The sequence below is a fragment of the Aythya fuligula genome, chromosome 27 (genome assembly GCF_009819795.1).
Source record: "Aythya fuligula isolate bAytFul2 chromosome 27, bAytFul2.pri, whole genome shotgun sequence".
In the NCBI taxonomy this organism is placed as follows: Eukaryota; Metazoa; Chordata; class Aves; order Anseriformes; family Anatidae; genus Aythya; species Aythya fuligula.
In genome coordinates, this window is record NC_045585.1 from 527,952 (window position 1) to 550,872 (window position 22,921).

The window sequence follows — 22,921 nt, forward strand, 5'->3', positions numbered from 1 at the left end:
CAGAAGGGCGACGAAGCTGGTGAGGGGCCTGGAGAGCAAGTGCTACGAGGAGCGGCTGAGGGAGCTGGGCTTGTTCAGCCTGGAGAAGAGGAGGCTCAGGGGTGACCTTATCGCTCTCTACAGGTACCTTAAAGGAGGCTGTAGCGAGGTGGGGGTTGGTCTGTTCTCCCACGTGCCTGGTGACAGAACAAGGGGGAATGGGCTAAAGTTGCACCAGGGGAGTTTTAGGTTGGATGTTCGGAAGAACTTCTTTACCGAAAGGGTTGTTAGGCATCGGAACGGGCTGCCCAGGGAAGTGGTTGAGTCACCATCCCTGGAGGTCTTTAAAAGACGTTTAAATGTAGAGCTTAGTGATATGGTTTAGTGGAGGACTTGTTAGTGTTAGGTCAGAGGTTGGACTCGATGATCTTGAAGTCTCTTCCAACCTAGAAATTCTGTGATTCTGTGATTCTGTGATGTATTTCTCTATGCATTTCTTGTCAGCCTATGCTGTGTCTTTTTCAGTTTATCCCCCTCCTAATCCCGTTCACCAATCTCCTTTGGATGTTGTCCATTGCCTGTGTTACTGAATCTATTAGAGCATTCTTTAGTGTTTTTTTTTGTTTTGTTTTGTTTTGTTTTTATGGAACAAAATACTGAAGAGTATATGCAAGGTACAAGTTTGGCTTTTTAAAATTCTAAATTATTATATGTCAGAGCTTGGGTGAGAGCTCTGGAGATTCGCTGTGAACTGTTCTCTGCCATTAAATGTCACCTCATGGACTATGATAATCTTCTCCAGCGCCAATGGATGGTATAGGCTGGAAGACTCAGTAGTGAGTCTGGTCTTGCTAGCAGTATGTAGCAAATCTGTACATGTTCTGCAGGAGTGGGTTGGTAGCACAGACTCTGGGCTGGGCTGACAAGACATAGCAGCTCCACTTGAAAAAAAAAAAAAAATTCCTATTGAAGCATCAGGTATGTTTATTTGGGTCCTTATCTTAAAGCTGTTTCTTCATATAGTTTGTACTCCAGTTTTGTATTAAACATTGCAGGTGTATTTTTGTGGTTGCTAAGAAGCTTCTTTGGTCTGTTGCATGGCTAAGTTTCCTTTTCTTTCATTCATGTGTTTGACATTAAAACACATACTACTACTGAAGTTTCTTTCCAGTCTCTGCTGGAAAGGAATCTAAATAGAGAAACACTAATAAGAAGGCAAAGTAGGGCATGACAACAGCATAAAGGATATTGTATCATGGAATATTGTACTCAGTAAATAACTGAAAATCTCTCCTGAATATTGTTTCTTGCCTTTATGCCACATTTAGACTTATCCAGAGCAGAATAAGACCTGTTGGTATGTAAAGAAATTTTAAACTTAACCAACTTAAGTGTCAGGGCTGATAAACAGCTTTGGTTAATGCAAATGGCTGCTCTTTGATTTGTTTTTCCACCCTTAAGTCAGGGCTTGCATTTCCTCTACCAAAGCTAAAGGATATCCTGCAACTACCTCAGAAATCTATCTGTATTTGGGATATGTGTCCAGGCAGTCTGTAATAGACTTACCACCTGTCAGACTACTGACAGGCAACTTGACACGGGCTTCATGGGCAATAACTGACAAAATGGAGAAATCTTAGTTATCAACTCCACTAATACAGCTACCATGGAACACAGCGTCTTGCTCTAAGACACTGACAATTTGAATTGGTTTAATCAAAATTATATTGAAAGCATATGAATAACCTCTTTTTTTTTTTTTTTTTTTTTTTCCCCCTTTTTCTTTTTCTGAGCTTGCCAATGGAGGAATACCTACATACCAAACCTACATTTAGTTTTAATATTATGACCTGTGGTTGAAGCTATCTAGGTTTGATTCATTAAGAAAAAACATACATATCTGTCTATTTCCAATAACAAAAGCTTTGATATAGAAACACTGGAGATAACAGTCTGAATGACTGCTTTCACTGTACAGCTTGATTGTGTGAAAGGGGTAAGTGACTCATTCAAGCCTAGGACCTGAGTTATACAACTGTGGAAAAGTCCTGTTTTCATGGCTGCAAAGCTAGATTTCTCAAAACTGGGAAAGAACAAGGTTGATATTTTGAGATGGGTAATTTATTTTCAGGACACTGTTCAGCCTCTAATTGAAAGTTGCAAATTAGAATAATCTTCATAATCTTAGCCTGCATGCTTTTTTACTTTCTTTGTTCATGTAAATGACATTAGTTTTCAATTTCAACAGAACCATGAGGATTACTGAGGGGCACAAGCTATGCTGATGTTAGTCTACTCATTCTGGATATGATCTTGTGTGGAAACATTTTCCTATTCTAGACAAGAAATTCTCAAAATGTGACATTATTTCAGTGGCAGCACCTCACTGATGTGATTGATACTCCTGCTATCAAACAATTCTGTTCTAAGCTTTGGTTCTCTTCAAGTCTTGACTTCTGTAATAGCAAAAATCCAAAGGAGTTTTGCTTGAGGAAAATCTGCTAGCCTGGTTTTCCTGTGTTATTAAAATAATCTTTTTGTCCTTCTCTTTACCCAGTGCTGCCAAGTCTCCATAGAGGTTTTTTTTGTTTTTTTTTTTTTTTTTTTTTTTTTTTTTTTTTTGTCATCAAACCTGCTCCCACGGAAACACATTTACAAGGAAATTGCTCCAAAATTACATTTCTGTACTAATAGCTATTTTACTGCAGGGCGTGTTTTTCAATGGACTGCAGTTGAAACACATAAGAGAAATAGTGGCTGAATACCTAAAGAAGGGACTCCCGGACATCAAAGAGCATTCTGGGTGGTGCTCATATAGGAAAATGTAAGATTTCTTACTAGGTATCGGTTACAAAAAGGAGTTGAGACTATGTGACACTGAGTTTGTGACTTTCAGAAAAATTAAAATTCAGAACTTTTAATCCTTGGCACATGTTCACTCTAGATGTCCAGTTTCTGAAGTGAAAAGATACAAAGACAATTTCTGTGCTTGCCTTCAACATCCAAAAGAGCTGACAACAAAAACCCAAACCTCTCAAAGAAAGGCAAAAAGGAAATGGACTACAACAAGGACCCGAATATTGTAGACCTGTCCAAGTGTTTCAACAGAACAATGGGCAAGACTGTACAAATGATTTGTTAGATGATCAGGAATGGAACTTCTCCTGTCCTGTGGGCTACACACTAGACCCAAGTACCTCTTTTGCTTAATGTTGATAATGCGGTGAGAGATCAGACACCATTGTGCTGACACTTGAGACAGAAGGGAATCATAGAATTATAAAATCATTAAGGTTGAAAAAGACCTCCAAGATCATCTGGTCCAACCATCCCTCTACCACCAATGTCACCCACTAAACCATGTCCCTAAGCACCAGGTCCAACCTTTCCTTAAACAGCCCCAGGTGACTCCACCACCTCCCTCAGCAACCTATTCCAATGCCTGACTGGTCTTTCTGAGAAGATATTTCTTATAATTTCCAACCTAAAGCTCTTCTGGTGCAACTTGAGGCCATTCCCTCTAGTCCTATCACTAGTTGCAAGAAGAGGCCAACCCTGAGCTCCCCACAGCTTCCTTTCAAGTAGTTGTTAGAAAGCAATAAGGTCTGCCCTGAACCTCCTCTTCTCCAGACTAAACAGTTCCTCACAGGACTTGTAGCTTCGTAGCTCTTCTCTGGACACGCTCCAGGGCCTCGATGTCCTTCTCGTATTGAGGGGCCTGTCGTGGTTCCGCTTGAGTGGGCAGCCGAGCTCCACCACAGCCGCTCTCTCACTCCCCCTCCTCTTTGAAGAGGAATGGGGAGAAAATATGTGAAAAGGGCTCAAGGGTTGAGATAAAGACGAGAAAATCACACAATAATTATTGTAACGGGCAAAACAGACTCAGCATAAGAAGATAGTAAGATTTATTGCTCATTACTAACAAGCTAAAGAAGTGAGAAACAAAGGAAAGAAACCAAAAGCACCTCCCCCCCCATCCACCCTCTTCCACCTCCTCCCCCCGAGCGGCGCAGGGGAATGGGGTTATGGGGGTTATGGTCAGTCTACAGCACTTCTTCTCTGCCGCTCCTTCTCGGTCACTCTCGTCCCCTGTGCTGTGGGGTCCCACCCACGGGATGCAGTCCTTGATGAACTGATCTGGCGTGGGCTTCCCACAGGCAGCAGCTCTTCCAGAGCTGCTCCAGATATGGGTCCGTACCATGGGGTCCATCCCTCAGGAGAAAACTGCTCCACCCTGGCTCCCCTACGGGCAGCAGCTCCTGCCAGGTCACCTGCTCCTGCGTGGTCTCCTCTCCACGGGCCACAGGTCCAGCCTGGAATCTGCTCCGGCAGGGGTCTTCCACAGGTGGCAGCCTCCATCGGTGCAGGGCCACCTGCTCCACCGTGGTCTCCTCCACGGACTGCACCGTGGAACCCTACTCCACCGTGGCACTCCATGGGCTGCAGGGGGACATCCTGCTTCACCATGGTCCTCACCACAGGCCACAGGGGACTTCTGCTCCGGCACCTGGAGCACCTCTCCCCCTCCTTCTTACACTGACCTTGGCACCTGCAAGGCTGTTTCTCACTCCCTTCACTCTCCCGGCTGCTGTGTGGCACAGCGTTTTTTCCCTGTCTTAAATATGCTCTCACAGAGGCGCAAAACAACATCGCTTATTGGCTCAGCTCTGGAAAACAATGGGGCCCTTCCCAAACATGGGGCAGCTTCTAGATCTTTCTCACAGAAACCACCCCTATGGCCCCCCGCTACCAAAACCTTGCCACGTAAACCCACTACAGGGCCCAAAGCTGAACACCGCACTCGAGGTGAGGTCTCACCACAGCAGAGTACAGGGGGACAATCACCTCCCTGGTCCTGCTGGCTGCACTATTCCTGATACAAGCCAGGATGCCATGGGCCTTCTTGGCCACCTGGGCACACTACTGGCTCATGTGCAGGTGAGCATTGATCAACACACCCAGAGCTTTTTCCTCTGCACAGCTTTCCAGCCACTCTGCCCCAAGCCTGTAGCGCTGCTTGGGGTTGTTGTGGCCAAAGTGCAGGACCTGGCACTTAGCCATGTTGAACCTCATCCCATTGGCCTCTGCCCATCGATCCATCCTGTCCAGGTCCCTCTGCAGGGCCTTACTGTCACCAGCTGGATTTCACTCAATTCACCACCACTCCCTGGGCCTGGCCATCCGGCCAGTTTTTAACCCAGCAAAGAGTGTACCCGTCCAAGCTGTGGGCTGCCAGTTTCTCCAGAAGAATACTATGGGTGATCGTGTCAAAGGCCTTGCTGAAGTCTAGGTAGACTACGTCAACAGGCTTTCCTTCATCTACCAGGAAGGTCACCCGGTCATAGCAGGAGATGATGTTGGTCAGGCAGGATTTGCCTTTCATGAACCCATGCTGACTGGGCCTGATCCCCAGGTAGTCCCGCATATGCTGCATGATTTCATTCAAGATGACCTGTTTCATAACCTTTCCTGACACTAAGGTCAGGTTGACAGGCCTGTAGTTCCCCAGGTCCTCCTTATGACCCTTCTCATAGATGGGCATCACATTAGCAAATCTCCAGTCATCTGGGACCTCTCCAGATGACCATGACCACTGATGGAAAGTGACCCAGCAATCACATCCTCCAACTCCCTCAGCACCCTCGGGTGGATCCCTTCTGGCCCCATGGACTTGTGACAGTCCAGGTGGAGCAGCAGGTTTCTAACTGTTTCCACCTGAACTGTAGGGGGTTTCTTCTGCTCCCCGTCCCAGACTTGCAGTTCATGAGGCTGAGTACCCCGAGGATAAGCAGTCTGACTAGTAAAGACAGATGTAAAGAAGGGATTAAGAACCTCAGCTTTTTCCTTATCCTGTCATATCCCTATCCTAGTCATGTTCCCCCCTGCAACCAGTAAAGGATGAAGATTCTCCTTGATCGTCTTCTTATCATTAATATATTTGTAAAACATTTTTTGTTACCCTTTACCATTGTGGTGAAGTTGAGCTCATGTTGGGCTTTAGCCTTTCTGATTTTCTCTCTGCATATGCTGGCAACTTCCTTGTACTCTCCCTGAGTTGCCTGTCCCTTCTTCCCACCAGACATAAACTCTCTTTTTCTCTCAGACACTCAGCAAAAGTTCCCTGTTCAGCCGCAGCAGTCTTCTTCCCCAACGGCTCATCTTATTGCACACAGGGACAGCGTGTTCCTGCACCTTGAAGACTTCCTTCTCGAGGAGTGTCCAGCCTTTCTGGACACCTCTGGCCTTCAGGATTGACTCCCAAGGGATCCTCCCTACCAGCATCTGGAACAATTCAAAGTTTGCCCTATGGAAGTACAAGGTAGCGCTTTTACTGACCTCCCTCCTGACTTCACCAAGAATAGAGAACTCTACCATTTCATGGTCACTCTGCCAAAGACAGATCTGCAAAAATATATACTGCAAAAATGTACAGTTCTGAAGTATGTGAGAATATATCTGAAGCAACAGTTCTTAGCAGGATGGTCATATTCTCCATGTTTACAGCACTTTGAAAAGAGTACATCAGACTGCAAATCAAGCAATGCAGTAGGACTTTTTAAATCCCATTATATGAAATGTAGTCAGTAAATTTGAATCATTCATTCTGTGCAGCTTTGCTCCCTCCTACTGGGCATGTGTGCTTATCCTTTTGCCTTAAAACCAGAGGAAACCAATCTGCAGATAAAACTAATATTGATTTAAATGAACAGTGCTTCATCACTGTTGTTTGTGTATTTACTTGCTCAAATCAAACTTAGTTACGTGTTTCTAGATTGTCGTTAGTACCTTATTTAGACTTAATTGTTTCAGGGTACTTGCACTTTAATGTCTTCCCAGGGAGAATTAATGCTATCTAATTCTATGATCAAATTTGACAGACTTATAAGGAGAATACTGAGTTTGCATTTTTGTAAGACACGGGGGGACTGAGAATTCCACGTTGTGGTTTGGACATTAGAGCATTTACAAATTTCAGCCTCAGGTTCATATAACAGTTATTCGGTTTGAGAAGGGAGGTCAAATTCAGCCACCTGATTTTCAGAAATGCGAAAAAACAGAAGGCTGTAGAGATTTCCTCAACATTTGACCCAAGCCCAGGATCAGCGGGACTTGGGCTGATTATATTTGTTTAAATTTGACTACACAGAAAGAGACACCATAATAGATGTCCCTTTGAGTGGACTACACTGAATCATGTCTAACTGTAAATGAGTGCAAGAAGCAGCTGCAGAAGTACTGCAAGGATTCTCTAGCAATGACAAAGTACTTGGAATATATGTACAATGCTGAGTAGAGGAAGCAAGGCTGCTGAGAACTGCATAGCCTTGGCCTCAAGTTGTGCCAGGGGATGTTCAGGCTAGAAATTAGGGAAAAAATTCTTCTCAGAAAGAGAGGTTAGGCATTGGAATGGGTTGCTAAGAGAGGTGATGGAGTCACCGTCTCTGGGGGTGTTTAAGGAAAGGCTGGATGTAGGACATGGCTTAGTGGGTGTGACACTGGTGGTAAAGGGATGGTTGGACCACATGATCTTGGAGGTCTTTTCCATCCTTAATGATTCTACGAAAACACATAACACCAAACAAAGGGGGACAGCAGATTGCTTTACTGTAACCCCTATGCTAGGCTGTTTTAGGTAGAAATAAAATTTGGAAAGAAACTGCATGGTCTTCTTTGATTATGGCAGAATTATATCCTACACCACATTTTCTCCTGTGATGTTTAATTTTAATACATCACAAACAATATATTATCTGTTAAGCCTGATATACTGCTCAGGAAGGTGAGATGTTACATATAGATGCAAAGAGTTAGCAGATTTTCTTAGAAAGGCAATGGGAAGAATACTAATCCCCAGAATAATAATGTATTTACATGTTACAGCATTACATGTTGCAGCAGAGACAAAATTAAAGCACGACTAAGTCAGAAAAAAAGCAAGACAGAAGGGAAGTTCTTGATTCTCTTGAAAAGTTAGAGCAATCCAAGGAAGAAAACCTTCTTGGCCACTGGGTGTCAGCCTTGAATTATGTATTATAGGATGTACAATTTAAATGTAAAGGCACACCACTCATTACCCAGAGCAGACCCTTGTCCTACACAACATCAGACAGCGTAGCTCTGCTGATTCTAGTACAGTTATGCTGATTTGCACCATCCATGCATACATTGAGTGAATTTAAGTACTTATCTACACTGAAGACAGGGAAGTAACTCCTGTAAAGTGAAGATAAATTTGTGATAATAGTATCAGAGTTGGCAACTCTTTAGGTCTCCTTTATCCATGCATACTGCTCTAACACCTTCCTAAATTGCCATGAGGAACATGATTTTGAGATCTTGACAGAAGCCATTGTCCACCATATAAGTCAGATACTGGTGATCTGAAGGGAAGCAAAACAAGCTCACTACCTCAACCTGCTACCTCTCCAAAAAAGGCACAGGTGCTCCAAAACCCATACAGTGCTGCCATGTCTGATGTCTCATCTCTCAGCAGTGCTGCTATTACCACTGACAGAAAAAGCTTCCACACTGTTTCAGAAAGGCTCCACTGATACATATAGGGGAGTGGATCATAAAACAAACAAACAAACAAACAAACAAACAAACACCTGCTGATGCCACTTCCCCCATCGTTTTCATTTGCAAGTTTGAATCACAAACCAAAGGCATGAGCTGGAGTTTAATGAACCACTGAACTGCTACATGCAATTGAAACACCTTGCTTGTAATCTTCTTTCACACAAAGAACACAACACACTATCTCTCCAAGAACCAACAGGTCTTTCACACAAAGCTATGGTCTTCTTTTTTGTTCCTCGCATTTTTAGTGAAGGAGGGGCAGAAATTCCAACAGCCCTCCTGGCTTTCACTTGGGCTTCCTACTATGAAAATGCTTTTCTCATAGTGTCTCAATAATTTTGCTGCTGTTATCCATTTCATAAACAAAAAGACACTTTCTTAAGACAGACACATGAAGAGGACTAGCCCTGAAGAACATCAGTGACAAAGCAGAAAGCACATCATTTCACTTTGTCAGCAACTTGCTCCATCTCAGTGTTCTGTGCCTCATCTGATGACTCACTTGATGGCTTGCTCCTAAGCTCTGCTGGACCTTCTGTCATCTTGAACCCATGGCTGCATGGGGTACCCAATCTCCTCCACCATCAACCTTCTTTCCTTCTGCTAGCTTCAGGCTAGAATTATTTTACTGAGTACAGTATTTTTATTCTATTTTAAATTGTTAAGTATTTGTTCATCTCAGAGTCAGTCAGAAACAAATAAAAAGGAATAAAATATATAATATATATTATTATAAATATAACAAAAAAATCCTCTTCTCATGAGAGGATTTGAGAGGGAAGGATGAATGCTCCCATTCCTCGGATTTCTGATTTATCTCTTATCTCCATTGGGGGTTGCTCTGTCTTGGGAATAGTCTTATCTTTGAGTTGACTTGCTTGCATTTTGGAGCTTGTGGTACTGTTTGTAGAAGACTGAAAATGTGAGTTCAGCTGAAGCTGTTTCCTGGCAAGGTCTGCAGGAGGAGGGGGAATTTAGACCCTGGTGGCTGAAGTAAGCTTGCTAAGGATAGCAAGCAGGAAGTAAGATCATAGGCAGAGGCACTTCTTGTTACTTCTCAAGACTGAAAAAACAGAAAGGATGAAACTCGTTGTACCTTCTCACTTCAATTTTTACTAAGCTTCTCCAAGTTTTTAAGCCTTTAAGCTTCAAACTCAGATATAGCCAATGAGGGAAATGAAGATACCTCTGCATAGTGCTGCATGCCTGCTCTAAGAAAGCTGCTTGTATGTTCATACTCAAAGCCACTGTAGCATGCGCTTTGTATGCTCGGTGCACAAACGATACGCTTTACATCCAGAGACTCCGGTTATCTTGCTTTTTCACCACAAGGTGGCATTATCTGAGCTTTTATTTGGCAAGAAAAAATAAAACCATCCTTAATAATAACAATAATCACGGAGGGGAGAGGGGGACGGGAGGGGCGGGGGGGATTGAAACCCTCCCTGTCTTTTCTGAAGTCTGTGATAAAGCAAGATCTGTTAGGCAGCTGTTGCTCCTGTTAGAAAACAATGGTGCTGCTTTCAGAGAGCTGCAAGGGAGACTAAGGGTCAAGTCCCTTTAAAAAAAAAAAAAAAAGTTAAATACAGTATTGTGCATCTTGAAATCTGAAACCAAGAAACAGAGGTGCAAGGGAAACAAGGGGGAAAGTCTTGCAATTCCTGAGGGCAACTGTTTCAAGTGGAGTTTTAAGGAGTAAAATACCTGCATATATACCTAAAGGTTATTGAATGGCTTTTGCGGAGAAGCCTGTGAAATAAAGGAGCTGTGGAAGAAGACATTTCTTTTACTCGTCCTCTCTGGATATAATGGCTATTGCAAAGCAAACCATCTTCAGATTTTACTTCAAATGGCTCTTCTTAGCAACTTTTATGATAGCCTGTGATGGACAAGGTGGAAAGAGAGAGAATGGTGGTCCCGCCTGTTATGGAGGATTTGATTTGTATTTCATTCTAGACAAGTAAGTCGGTTCTACTCTTCTATTTGAAAGATTTTTATTTTTATTCTGGCATGAACTGGAATATCATATACTGATACAGAGGAGGTTTTCTTCAGATTTTGGTTTTGTAGAAGTCACCGTGTCCCCAGGGGACCTTCGAAACTCCTTACTACTTTGTCATTGTTGTTGTTGTGGTAACTTTGGTAGATCTAGTATTAAATGCAATTGTGCTTTGTAAATCAGATTTTTAGAAGTTTTGTTGTGGCTGATACAAAAGCTTATTTTGTACTTGACCCTGTAGTTTCTTAAAAGAATGGTTGGGACAAGAGCAGAGCCTTGGTCACACCAATTTCCGATGAACTGTGAAAGTTGAGGCACTCATAAAAGCAGAGCTGGGGTGTTATTGCAGGCATTAATTTTGTAGCTGAAAACATGGAGAAAATGCTCGCCTGCCTGGAGGTCTCCTTCTTCTCGTTGTCTCAGAACGAATTTTTGTGCAGCAAAGCAAGTTAAGACCAGGCTCTGAGAGGTTGGCTACTGCCTTAAAAAGGGTCTGATTTTGGCCATTGTGATGGAAAACAGCTAGAGTGTCTTATTCAAAAGAGAACTTTATTTTTCTCCTGGCTCCTGGCTGAGTCACATTTTCTTTGTTTCCTGTTAATCAAATGCATATTTTGACTGCTTAACTCTTTATACTGAAGATATCTGCCTACTCACTTTTTTATCACTAATTCTGATCTGGTACTAGTAAATTTGTCTGTTTAGAGGCCTTCAGATTTTAGTCTGAGCAATATGAAATAAATACATGCTGAACTTTGGAATGCTTTGAATTGAAGCAATACAATTTTTTTTTTTTTTACTTTTTTTTCTTTTCTTTTCTTTTTTTTTTTTTTTTTTTTTAAGTGTAAAAAGTACAGCTAAAAAGATTCTCCTAACTTTCTTAATTAAGAATAGTTATTTTGAACCACAAGTTTGGAAATATTTGAATATATATGTGCCAGAGGCATAGAACTAACATTTATAACCACAAATTTCAGAGACAGGAAAGTATTTCAAGTTGCCAAAAGTGCTTGCAGATGAAGCTTTCTGTCTGATCCTCTTGAGCGTTTTGCAGTAGCAGCCACATTCCATTTGTATAAATGACTTGGAATTACATAACACTTTATTACAAAATACTGGGTAAAATGTAAGACTGAGACAAGTACACTGGATATTTTATTGTGCCAGTTATCTGAATACTTCAGGGAAAATATATTTTTTTCATTTTTTATTTTTATTTTCCACTTCATTGGGTGGAAAGATTGCCCTGTGTTGCGTTTTGTTGCTTTGGCTGGTCTCTTCTTAGCTGAAATACCTCTATTGCTATATTTGAAAAACAAAGCATGATTTGTAATGCAGATAGCTTTTGCAAACTGAGTTTCCCTGAAAGCTGAAGCAGAACCAAAGGTTTTATCAAATCTGATGGATATGATTTTAACAACCACTTATTTCAAGCTCCTGTCCTCTTACTAAAAGACATGACTTTCTAGGCTTGCTCAAGGAAAGTTTGGGTGGAAATATGAAGCTTGGCACAAACTTTAAAGTATGCAAGCTACCTCAGTGTATATATCAAGGTATCCAAAAACCTCCTACTTAACAGATGAAGGTTCCTATTTCTGTAGTGTATTGTTTTTTGTTGGTGGTGGTTTTTTTTGTTGTTTGTTTGTTTGTTTGTTTGTTTTCTGGTGCAGAACTGAAGAGGGTCTGATGCAAAGTTCATTGATTTAAAAAATTAGATGGTCTCCGGTGGAATTTGGAGGAGTCTGCAGATGGTGGGAGAATAGATTATCCCATATCCTTTATCTTTAAGACTTTCTTTCATTCTTCAGATGCTAAGCTCAAGTTGTATAAAATTTGGGTCTTATTCAGCCAGGGTTTTCTACTTTTCTACTGGGTTTAGAGAATGTCTACAAAAACGCTGCAGTGGTCCTGAATGCCTATAGAGACCTTGAGGTAAACTATGAAATTATAATAATAGATTCAGGGCTCATATTACTGATTTTATTTGCCATTGCTCAAAAAATAATTAAAGTACTGGTTTTAAAGGATACCAAAGCAGATGAGATTTACATTCTGAAATATGAAATACTAATTTCAATGGTGGAAGGAAATCATTAAAATATTAAGCAACTTACTTTCTGGGATCAGAGGAGCAATAGAAAAAGAATAAACACAGCCCTGGAATTTACTGGTTCTAGAGCCACCTGCTGACCCTTTGCTTCATGGCCTGGCTGGACTGACTACTTAAGTCCATTTAGCACCCTGTATGTGTGTGCTGCTCACACAAGTTCCAGCTGCACATAGTCCCTGTCACAGTGCTGGTTCTTGAAGCAAAATGCTGGCCACATGAAAGCCATTCAAAGTGAGCACATAATGCACTGAGGAAGAAGCAGGTGTTACAGGCTGTTCTCATGAAGTGATGCTCTTTCTCCCTGAAGCATTCTCTTCAGCAGACTCCTGCAACTATGCTGTGCAAACTGTTGAAGGGAAACCAGGCTTTTTCCGGCTGCCAGCATACAGCTGGAGACATGACTCTCTGCAGTTGGTAAGCTCAGAGGACCTGAAACAAATCTGCCACTTCTCATTGTTAAGAAAGGGAAAAAAATCCAGCATTCAGTCATTCAGAAATAATCCTGCTATGGTACGCAGACTTGATGTGCATATAATGAACAGAACAAAAGCTCGTAAGATAGCAGGTGGGCTTGCTGGTTTATAAAAGCATCCTTAATCTCTGTGCATGCACTTGCATGCCTTTCATTACTTCTAAGAGCAATGCTCATGGTTTAGGTAGCAATAGAGAAGGCCTGTCACACTGTGACCCTTGGACCTAAGGCTAGAAGAATTACTTTCCAAAAGTGTGGCAATGACACTCTTGAGGACTGTGGTTCACGTTGGGCCAGCTCCTTGCCAAGTAAATCAGGTCCTAGGTGGCATATCCTTTTGTGTTTCTGCTTGCTTTAACTGCAGCACTGAGACTCGTATACAATAAATGATAGGGAAACAAATGGCAGAAGATGGTGCCAAAGAGCACCTGGATGTGAGATAAGATAGAGTCTTAATTAAGACGGAAGAATGAGGAATCAATGAGATGATCATAGAATCATAGAATGGCTTTAGTTGTAAGGGACCTTAAAGATCATCTAACTCCAACCCCCCTTCCATAGACAGGGATGCCAACCCAAGGTCCCATCCAGCCCAGCCTTGAACACCTCCAGGGATGGGGCATCTACAACTTCTCTTGGCAACCTGTCCCAGTGCCTTTACAGTGAAGAATTTCCTCCTAATGTCTAATCTAAATCTATGCTCTTTTAGTTTAAGACCATTCCCCATTGTCCTATCATTATCAGCCTTCACTTCTCCAGGCTGAACGTGATGATGATCACAAGCATAAAAAAAAAACATTTCTTTTTGCTGATATTGTTCAGATATTCTGAAAATACCATCCATTTGACTACTGAAGACTACTACCCACTGACCTAACTCTCATGGTATCTAGTGCTCTAGTATTTAATCACTCCATACAAGCGCAGTCTGAAGATCAGATGGAGGCAGCCCCCAGTTTAATTGATTTGTGGATAGGAAGGAAGGAATAATAATGGGTAAAACTTCTCAGTAATCTTTTGCTGTATTTGCTGTAAGTGAAAATCATTATTTCCTGTGTTCTTGACTGTTGTGTGTGAACATAGGAAGGATTTTATACCCACGTGTGGAAAACATGCAAGGAACTGTATGTGTGTGAAAGAAAATTTGGCTTTAAAGGATCCTTGGCAAAAAGAAGTAAATAATCCAACCTGTTTCCTGTGATCCCCTCATTATTCAGCCACATAGCTGATCTATTTTTAACTAGTTGTTAGACCCCACGTGGAGTACTATGTTCAGTTCTGGGGTCCCCAACATAAGAAGGACATGGACCTGTTGGAACAGGTCCAGAGGAGGGCCCCGAGGATGATCAGAGGGCTGGAGCACCTCGCCTATGAAGACAGACTGTGAGAGTTGGGCTTTTTCAGCCTAAAGAAGAGAAGGCTCTGGGGAGACCTTATAGTGGCCTTCCAATACCTAAAGGTGTCTACAGGAAAGCTGGGGAGTGACTCTTGGTCAGGGAGCGTGGTGATAGGACACGAGGGAATGGTTTTGAACTAAAAGAGGATAGGTTTAGATTAGAAATAAGCTAGAAATTCTTCACTCAGATGGTAATGAGGCACTGGAACAGGTTGCCCAGAGAAGTTGTGGATGCCCCATCCTTGGATGTTCTCAAGGCCAGGTTGGATAGTGCTTTGAGCAACCTAAACTAGTAGAAGGTGTCCCTCCATTCTGTGATTCTATGATTCTAAACATAGTCAGTGAATCTGTGCTTCTGGAGTCACAGGCCTGGATCCAGAGCAATGTAAACATTCTGTATGGATGGCATGGGCCTGTGAGGATATAGAAGCATAACTCTTCTTTGTTTTGTGTGAGGGCTGAGGGAAGTTGGCAAGGTGGTATGGGGAAATTTGCACATTCTTGTGTCTTTTTACTTGTTGCCTGAAGGAGTGTAATTCTCTTCTGTGTCTGTTGTAGTCACACTGATTGCAACCAGCTAATTTAGCATGTGAAATCATTGCCCATCAAGACCTGTGTATATGTTTTTAGTCAGTAGTAAATCCAACATAAACTATTCATTGTCACAAGTGGTGGGTGGGAACTGTCTTATAATGAGAGCTGAGTGTGCCTGCAGCACTCTGCACTTTGATCTAAGTTCAATCCATGTTTAGTTTTTTATTAGTTGTTAGTCAGGTATCCCAGGCCAATCAGGTAGAGAAGAATATTCTGTTCTTGTACTGTGTTAGGGCTTAGAGGTTTATCCTGCTCTAAACTGTGCCTCTATAAACTCTGTAATCTCAAATGTTTGACAATAGTTTTAGTGAGCTGTCTCGTGATGTTCAGCACAAGATATCAGTGTTTCCTCAAAGAATTGCACCACCTCACTAACATCTATCTATGTGCTATCTGGTCTTCTCAGAATTTCTCCTGAAGTATTTGGAAAGACAGAGAACACTTTTCATCTGTGTTATTTTTTTAAGAGCTCAATAAAATGTTGCTGCAAAACTTCACAGGTCAATGCCACCTCTGTCAGCTATGAGATTTCTTGAAGTTGGTCCAACACCAGTCTCTGAATCAGGTGCCTGTATATACCTCTGTCATCTGGAGCACACATAACTGGTGTGAAGTCTTTGTATAAGAGTTTGCGGGCTTGATTATGTTTTTGTCTAGTTTGTGAATTAAAAATAGCACTGTGAGTATTCTGAGAAGGTGCAATGGGAGAAATGGAAATAATGAGTGTAAAAAGTGCAAGAAAGACAAACTAGGAAGGTTTGAGTTGCTACAGCTTAGGGTTGTGAAGCATAATGTTTCAGTGAATAGGTGAAAAGCACCTGCTGGAGGGCTGAGCTGGGCCAGGGTGCGGCTCTCTGCCCCTGCAAACACTAAGCCATGTGGTTGGTCTCTGCCTTGGATTCAGTTTAGATGTACAAAATGCCAGCACATTTGACCACAGAAGGTATCATTTGCCTGTTAAAGGCATAATTTACTTATTCTTAATTTCCACGTGTTGAACTGTGGTGGTTTTACCCAGCTGGGCAGCTGAGCTCCACCACAACCACTCTCACTACCCCTCCTCGAAGAGAAAGGGAGAGAAAATACTATGGAAAAGGCTCAAGGGTTGAGATTAGGATCACTCAATAACTATTGTGATGTTATACAATACGATATATATATATTTAATACGATACACAATACGATATACATATGAACATGATATACATATCATATAACACGAACACAATACGATATATATATATATATATACACACAATACAATGCAAAACACACACGGCATAAGGAAATTAGAAAAATTTACTACCTATTAATAACAAGCTAGAGAACTGAGAAACAAAAACTAAAAACACCTTCCCCCCATCCACCCTCTTCCACCTCCTCTCCTCAAGTGTTGCAGGGGAATTGGGGGTGGGGGTTGCAGTCAGTCTATAGGACTTTGTCTCTGCCGCTCCTTCACGGTCACTCTCTTCCCCTGCTCCAAACTGGGGTCCCTCCCATGGGAGAGAGTCCTTCCTGAACTGATCCTGCATGAGCTTCCCACAGGCAACAGCTCTTCAAGACCAGCTCCAATTATGGGTCTGTACCACAGGGTCCATCTGTCAGGATCAAAGTGCTCCAACATGGGACCCCACAGGCTGCAGTGCCCCACCATGTTACCTGCTCCTGCATGGTCTCCTATCTGTGGACTGCAGCTCCAGCCCGGAGTCTGCTCTAGTGGGGGTTCTCTACAGGCCGCAGCCTCCTTCAGGTCAGATCCACCTGCTCTGCCATGGGCTCCTCCATGGGCTGTAGCATGGAAATGTGCTGTACCACATTTACACCATACTGTAGTGCACCACAGCAGCCTGCTCTGCCATGGTACACCATGGGCTGCAGGTTGTCAGCCTGCTCCACAAGGGGCCTCTCCATAGGCCATGGAGGAACTTCAGCTCTGGCACCTGGAGCACCTCCTGCCCTCCTTCTGCATGGACCTTGGTGTTTGCAGAGAGCTTTCTCACTCCTCCCTGTCCCAGCTGCTGTTGTGTAGCAGGTTTTTCTTTTCCCCCTTTCTTAAGTATCCTCTCACACAGGTACAACCAACATGCCTTATTGGCTCAGCCCTGAGCAGTGGTGAAGCCAGCTGAAACTGGGCCTTATCTAAAATGGGGCAGCTGCTGGATTTTTCTCACAGAAGCCAACACTTGCAGCCCTCCACTACCAAAACCTTGCCATGTAAACCCACTACATGGACTTTTCTCCAGCAAGAAATATTCACTCTGGAGTTTCAGGTTGTTTCTGCTTGGCGTTATTAGATGAGTGGGAAGGCTTCATTTAAGAAGCGATGGAGCTTTAAGTGCTTGAAGTTTTCTTCCAGAGGGCATAAGTATGGGAATGCTTGTGGGAGAGCAAAGCAAGGATGAAGTGGAGGAGGTGCAGAAAGAGCTGAATCCATGCTTGTATGGAGAATTAAAAAGCACCACTAAGTTGAAAATTATGCCCAGGCCATTTAAGACCAGCAGAATGAAGTTGCAAATGCAGACACTTAAACAGGATACGCTGTTGACTGGCACATCACTGAACTGAGCAATTGGTTTTAAGCTTCGTTCTGGCAAATGCTGTTCTCAAAAAATGCATGACTTCAGAGCCATGGAAAATGACAAGCATTTTTACATGGCGACCTACATACCATATGTGCTCTGTGGCTGGATATCATTCTCAGCTGCCTTGCTGTAATAGTAATTTTAAGTGACAATCAACTTTTGTTCAGTGATTTGTAATTAAGTGGGAGGAATATTCACACTTCTAGGCTAGTGCTGCTTTTTAGGGCAGTATCCTGTTGCGAGTGAGGGCTGGATAGAACTTGTGTTGGTGGAGACTGATAGCTAAGCTTTCCTTTAACATGAAGTATAGTATAGTCTTTGTATCTGTTTGAGGAAAAGGTTGATTAGTGTATGCTTGTGAAACTGTCCTGCCTTCAGATGTGTGTTACCAGACAGTTCAGAAGATGAACATACTTTTTTTAGAGGGTTGTACGTGGTCTAAAATACCATACATTTCAATGAAGGAGGTAGTAATTGGTTTATGGTTAACATAGCCTTGGCTGTAATATCTTCTGGAGGCTGATGCAACCATTGCTCTGATGTCAAGAGCAAGTGCCGGGTTCTGGACCTGGGATGGGGCAACCCTGGCTGCATGTACAGACTGGGCAATGAGACACTGGAGAGCAACCCCACAGAGAGGGATCTGGGGTTTCTGGCAGATATCAAGCTGAACATGAGCCAACAGTGTGTCCTGGCAGTCAGGAGGGCCAGCTGTATCCTGGGGTGCATCAAGCACGGCATTGCTAGTTGGTCAAGGGAAGTGATTGTCCCACTCTACTCTGCGCTGGTGTGGCCTCATCTCGAGTGCTGTGTGCAGTTCTGGGCACCACAGTACAAAAAGGACATGAAACTGTTGGGGAGTGTCCAGAGAAGGGCTACTAAGATGGTGAAGGGGACTCGATGATCTTGAGGTCTCTTCCAACCTAGACAATTCTGTGATTCTGTGATTCTGGAAGAGGTATGAGGAACAGTTGAGGTCACTGGGCCTGTTCAGCCTGGAAAAGAGGAGGCTGAGGGGAGACCTCATCACGGCCTACAGCTTCCTCATGAAGGGGGAGTGGAGGGGCAGGTGCCATTCTATTCTATTTAGTGACCGGCAATAGGACCTGAGGGAATGGTGTCAGGCTGTGACAGGCTGGACATCAGGAAGAGGTTCTTCTCTGAGAGTGTGGTCGCACACTGGAACAGGCTCCCTAGGGACGTAGTCACGGCACCAAGCCTGTCAGAGTTTAAGTGTTTGGACTGTGCTCTTAGTCATATGGTCTGAAGTTTTGGGTAGACCTGTGTGGTGCCAGGAGTTGGACTCAGTGATCCTTGTGGGTCCCTTCTAACTTGGGATATTCTATGATTCGAGTGTTTCTTTTATGCCTTACCATGTAAAGACAATAAATACCTATTTTTCAGACTCCATCTCAGATAACATTTGGGCTATTTGGCACTGATGGGACTGGAATGTATCATATTCAAGATCTCAGAGTTATTCTATTCAAGAGGAATCTGCATCTGCATTTGAGCTTTGCGCATTTCTGTTCTGTCAGTATATAGCTTAGTATAATTTCGATGTAGCAGTTTTTTGTTTGAGGGCAAGTCCTAATGTACCTCACCCTTAATCTGCTATAAGACGCCAATTTTCTCACTGTCTGTGTGGTTTAGTTTAGTAAGACCCCTGCTAATAGTATTTCTTTGGTCCTTTCTGATACACATGCACATTGAGAATAATAATAATAATAATAATAATAATAATAATGATTTCAAGTCCTAGTTTGATGAGTGGCAGAAGATATCCTAGCTCTTTTCTGAAGAGCCAAGAAATGTAGAACCATTAGTACTTTCGTATGATTGAGTCTCCTGTGCAATCAGTCCATTAAAATCAGGAAAACAAACAAACAAACAAACAAACAAAAAACAGAAAAACAGGGATTTCAGTAAGGTTTTATTTAAAGAGGTGCAATTGGTATCAGGTCCTTTGTGTAAAGAGAACCAGTGGTGGTAATTTTTTATCCAGATGGAGCATATGCTGCTGTCCTGGTTGCATGTCCCCACCTAACTGGGAACATTTGGACATACAGGGTCATATAAAGAAATAGTGACTTAAGTATCATGAAGCAAGTGGCCAAGGTGAAGGTTTTTACTGAATGGCTGTAAATAAAAACCAAGTGCAGGTAGAATACGGAACGAAATTTACATAACCTGCACAATGTGGTTTGCATGCTTGCTGTGCTTCTAGGAAGTGAACTAATGATATTTGCAGCAAGACTGGGTTTTCTGTGCCAGGTGCGTAGTACTTGGTTGAATCTTATTCATTTAGATTCTCAGATTTAAGGTAGAATGGAGTCAGGTCAGATGCCATTTCTTTCTGTGAAGTGAAAAAACATCTTCTCAGATGTTCATATTTCCTTCCTCAGACTGCAGATCAATGACTTTTCTGTTAAAACTGGAATGTTTTTTCCCCTATAAATATTTGTAATTGTAGTCAATGAATAGAAAAAAAGTGATGACACATTTATTTTCCATCTCTAGGAAGGATTTTTTTTTTCCCAATATTAATATTCCAATGGTCACAGAAATGTTTATGCCAGAAGGTGCATTTACTGCTGGAAGATTCTGGTTAACCTTATTTTTTTCTGGTTCTCACAATATGAAGAATAATTCATAACTATCAAAATCCATGGCTTATTTTGTTGGGGAGCAAAATTAGTCTGTGTTTTGCCTTGAACTGAGCTATGATGAAATGGGCCAGAACTGCCAAGATGTGGACCAAAGGTATTTTACTTTTCATAGTCTCTAGCACAGTGGAATGCTATAGAGGTTTAGGAATCTTTTCCCTCAACTGCATTTCCTTCCCAAAATACACTTGAGCTAACAGCTTTGCACAACAGTATGGCAAGTGAGTTGGTGGAATTCATCTTATAGCCTGTGCAAGGAGACAGGTCTCTGCTAACACAGGGTTTATTTGTTTAAGGCTGTGCTAAAGGTCTAACATAACTGCCTTATGTTGTAGTAAAGTGTAGTTTTAAACACTTACATGAAACATAAATTATTCTTGCTTTTCAAAGTTAAATAACAAATGTAGTTTACAATTTATTATCTTTTTAAAGGAAGAATTAGGACACTGAGTGTCCTAAATAAATAAATAAAAATAAATGACTAGCTAAGCAACATGTAACAAAGCATTATGCTGGGAAAACTATGATAGCAGCAATTAAACTAATGTCTCATGTAATAATTATTTCTGTAGATCAGGAAGTGTCCTGCACCATTGGAATGAAATATATCATTTTGTGGAACATTTGGCCCGCAAGTTCATAAGGTAAGAAGGGCTGTTTTGCAGATAACTGTATAAGGAGGGGCATGTGCCAGAAGCCAGGAGACATGCTCTCAGTTGCTGTCAAGTAGCACATGCTGATTTCTACCTGGGGACCTCACCTAGTAGAGAGTTCTTAATGCTTTTGTCAGATCATATCACTGATGGCTTTTGAATTTTTCACAAATTTCCCCCAGTTCTTGTCCTGCAGGAAAGAGGAGTAGACAAGCTAATTAGACCCCTTTCTTCTGCTTGACTTCCATAGACCAAATCATACTTTGTGGATGAGGGAACCCTCATTGTTTCTGAGATGTTTGGTTACTGTAGGGAAGTTTAGACCTGCAAGGAGAGGTCTGAGACCGTAGCCTTCAGGCACTGAATACCTTGAGATTGAATGAAAATTCCCCCAGGCCAGTGGGTGGAATATATTATCTTAAGTTTAATTAGCCTTCATTCTGTCTCAGCAACGGTAAGATCATGCTACAAGTACTTTTTACATCTTTTAGGCGGATTCCTCATGGTCTGCCCTAGCTAGCACTTCCCAGGGCAAAGCACCATTCGCTGCTCAGTTCTGTCTCATTATTATTTTGGTAGCCATCAGAGAGCCTTTTGTGTTTGGTATTACACACATGGTAAGCGCTGGTCTGGACCAACCAAAATCACTTACTTTTGTCTCTTCTTCTCCAGCCCTCAACTGAGGATGTCCTTCATCGTTTTTTCTACTAGAGGGACAATTCTAATGAGGTTAACAGAAGACAGGTAAGAGGTGTAGAAGTGCACAGCAGATTTTGAGTCCTTTTACTGTTTCCTCCACATTCCTGGCTCTCTGTTTTCCAATTTGCTTTCAGCAATGTGGTAACATCTTTGTGCTTCTCAGTTTAATTAAATCACCTGCCTATTTTCACATACAACACTCATTCTACTAGAATGCAATAAGGCTTCTTAAACAGAAGATGCTATCTGATGTTTAGCCTATAAATGCCTTTCCGTTAGCAATTGGGGTTTTAACTGCTTTGATTGAGAGTCTACCTTCCACAAATTTCAGGCTGTTGCCAGAAAACCAGTCTTGTTGCCTTTGAAACATCCTTAGGGAGTTTCTTCTGCAAACAAATAAGTGAAACTCCCTTCCCATAAAAACAAACTTGAAAGCTGTATGTTACACCTGTACTCTTGATGTAAAGGTGAGAATGGTTTCTAAGATGTCTGAATGCAAACAGAGTGTTTAGGCTGGATTGTAAGGGTGAATATTTTTGGCAATTACAGTTTGGTTGCCATGTTTCCGAAGCACGTTCCTGTCATCTCCTTGTAGATCCTCAAGTTAATCCAAGTAAAATCTATAAGATTGATTTTTTTATTTTTTTTTTCCCCACTAACTTCAAGAAGAGCTGGATAAGGTCCTTTAATTGCTATTGCTTCCTCTGTTAACTTCATTGCCACGTGGAGCAAAGATATATGTAGCACATGTGAAGACTGTATAAGTCAGCATGTGTTTTACATATTGGATGTCTATGAAACTGCATACCAGAGCAGCTACTATAGTGGAATTAATAGGAAATTGGCCACTTTCCTAAAGAGCAGTCTACACACATACCAACCTTGAAAAATGTCATTAAAGCCAGCCAGCGTACTGCAACAATGAGTGAAAACAATTAACCATATCTAAGCTGGTGCCGGAGAAAATCTGCTCCCTGCATCTTTTACTCTCTCACCCTTTCTCTCACCCTCTGAGCACACCCTATTGCAGAGATCTCAGGGCTATGAGACTTGCTATGTGTGTTTCCCATGTGGAACTGTATTTCCAGCTGTCCTAGAAATCTTCACTGGGAACAGGATATATATTGATATAGTATTAGTCAAAAGCCAGCTGACTGGAGAGCTACTGTTGTTTTGTTTTGTTTGTTTGTT

General features: G+C 42.1%; 1 protein-coding gene across 1 annotated transcript in view; it reads left to right on the forward strand.

The window, feature by feature from the left end:
* Positions 1–10,019: 10,019 nt before the first annotated feature.
* The window catches only part of ANTXR1 (ANTXR cell adhesion molecule 1), a 117,966-nt gene continuing 105,064 nt past the window's right edge, over positions 10,020–22,921 (forward strand). Inside the window, exons 1-3 of the mRNA XM_032204035.1 lie at positions 10,020–10,519; positions 20,951–21,022; positions 21,704–21,775. Of these exons, the coding sequence (XP_032059926.1) occupies positions 10,368–10,519; positions 20,951–21,022; positions 21,704–21,775 (296 nt within the window). The 5' untranslated portion in view covers positions 10,020–10,367. The remainder of the gene's footprint in view (positions 10,520–20,950; positions 21,023–21,703; positions 21,776–22,921) is intronic.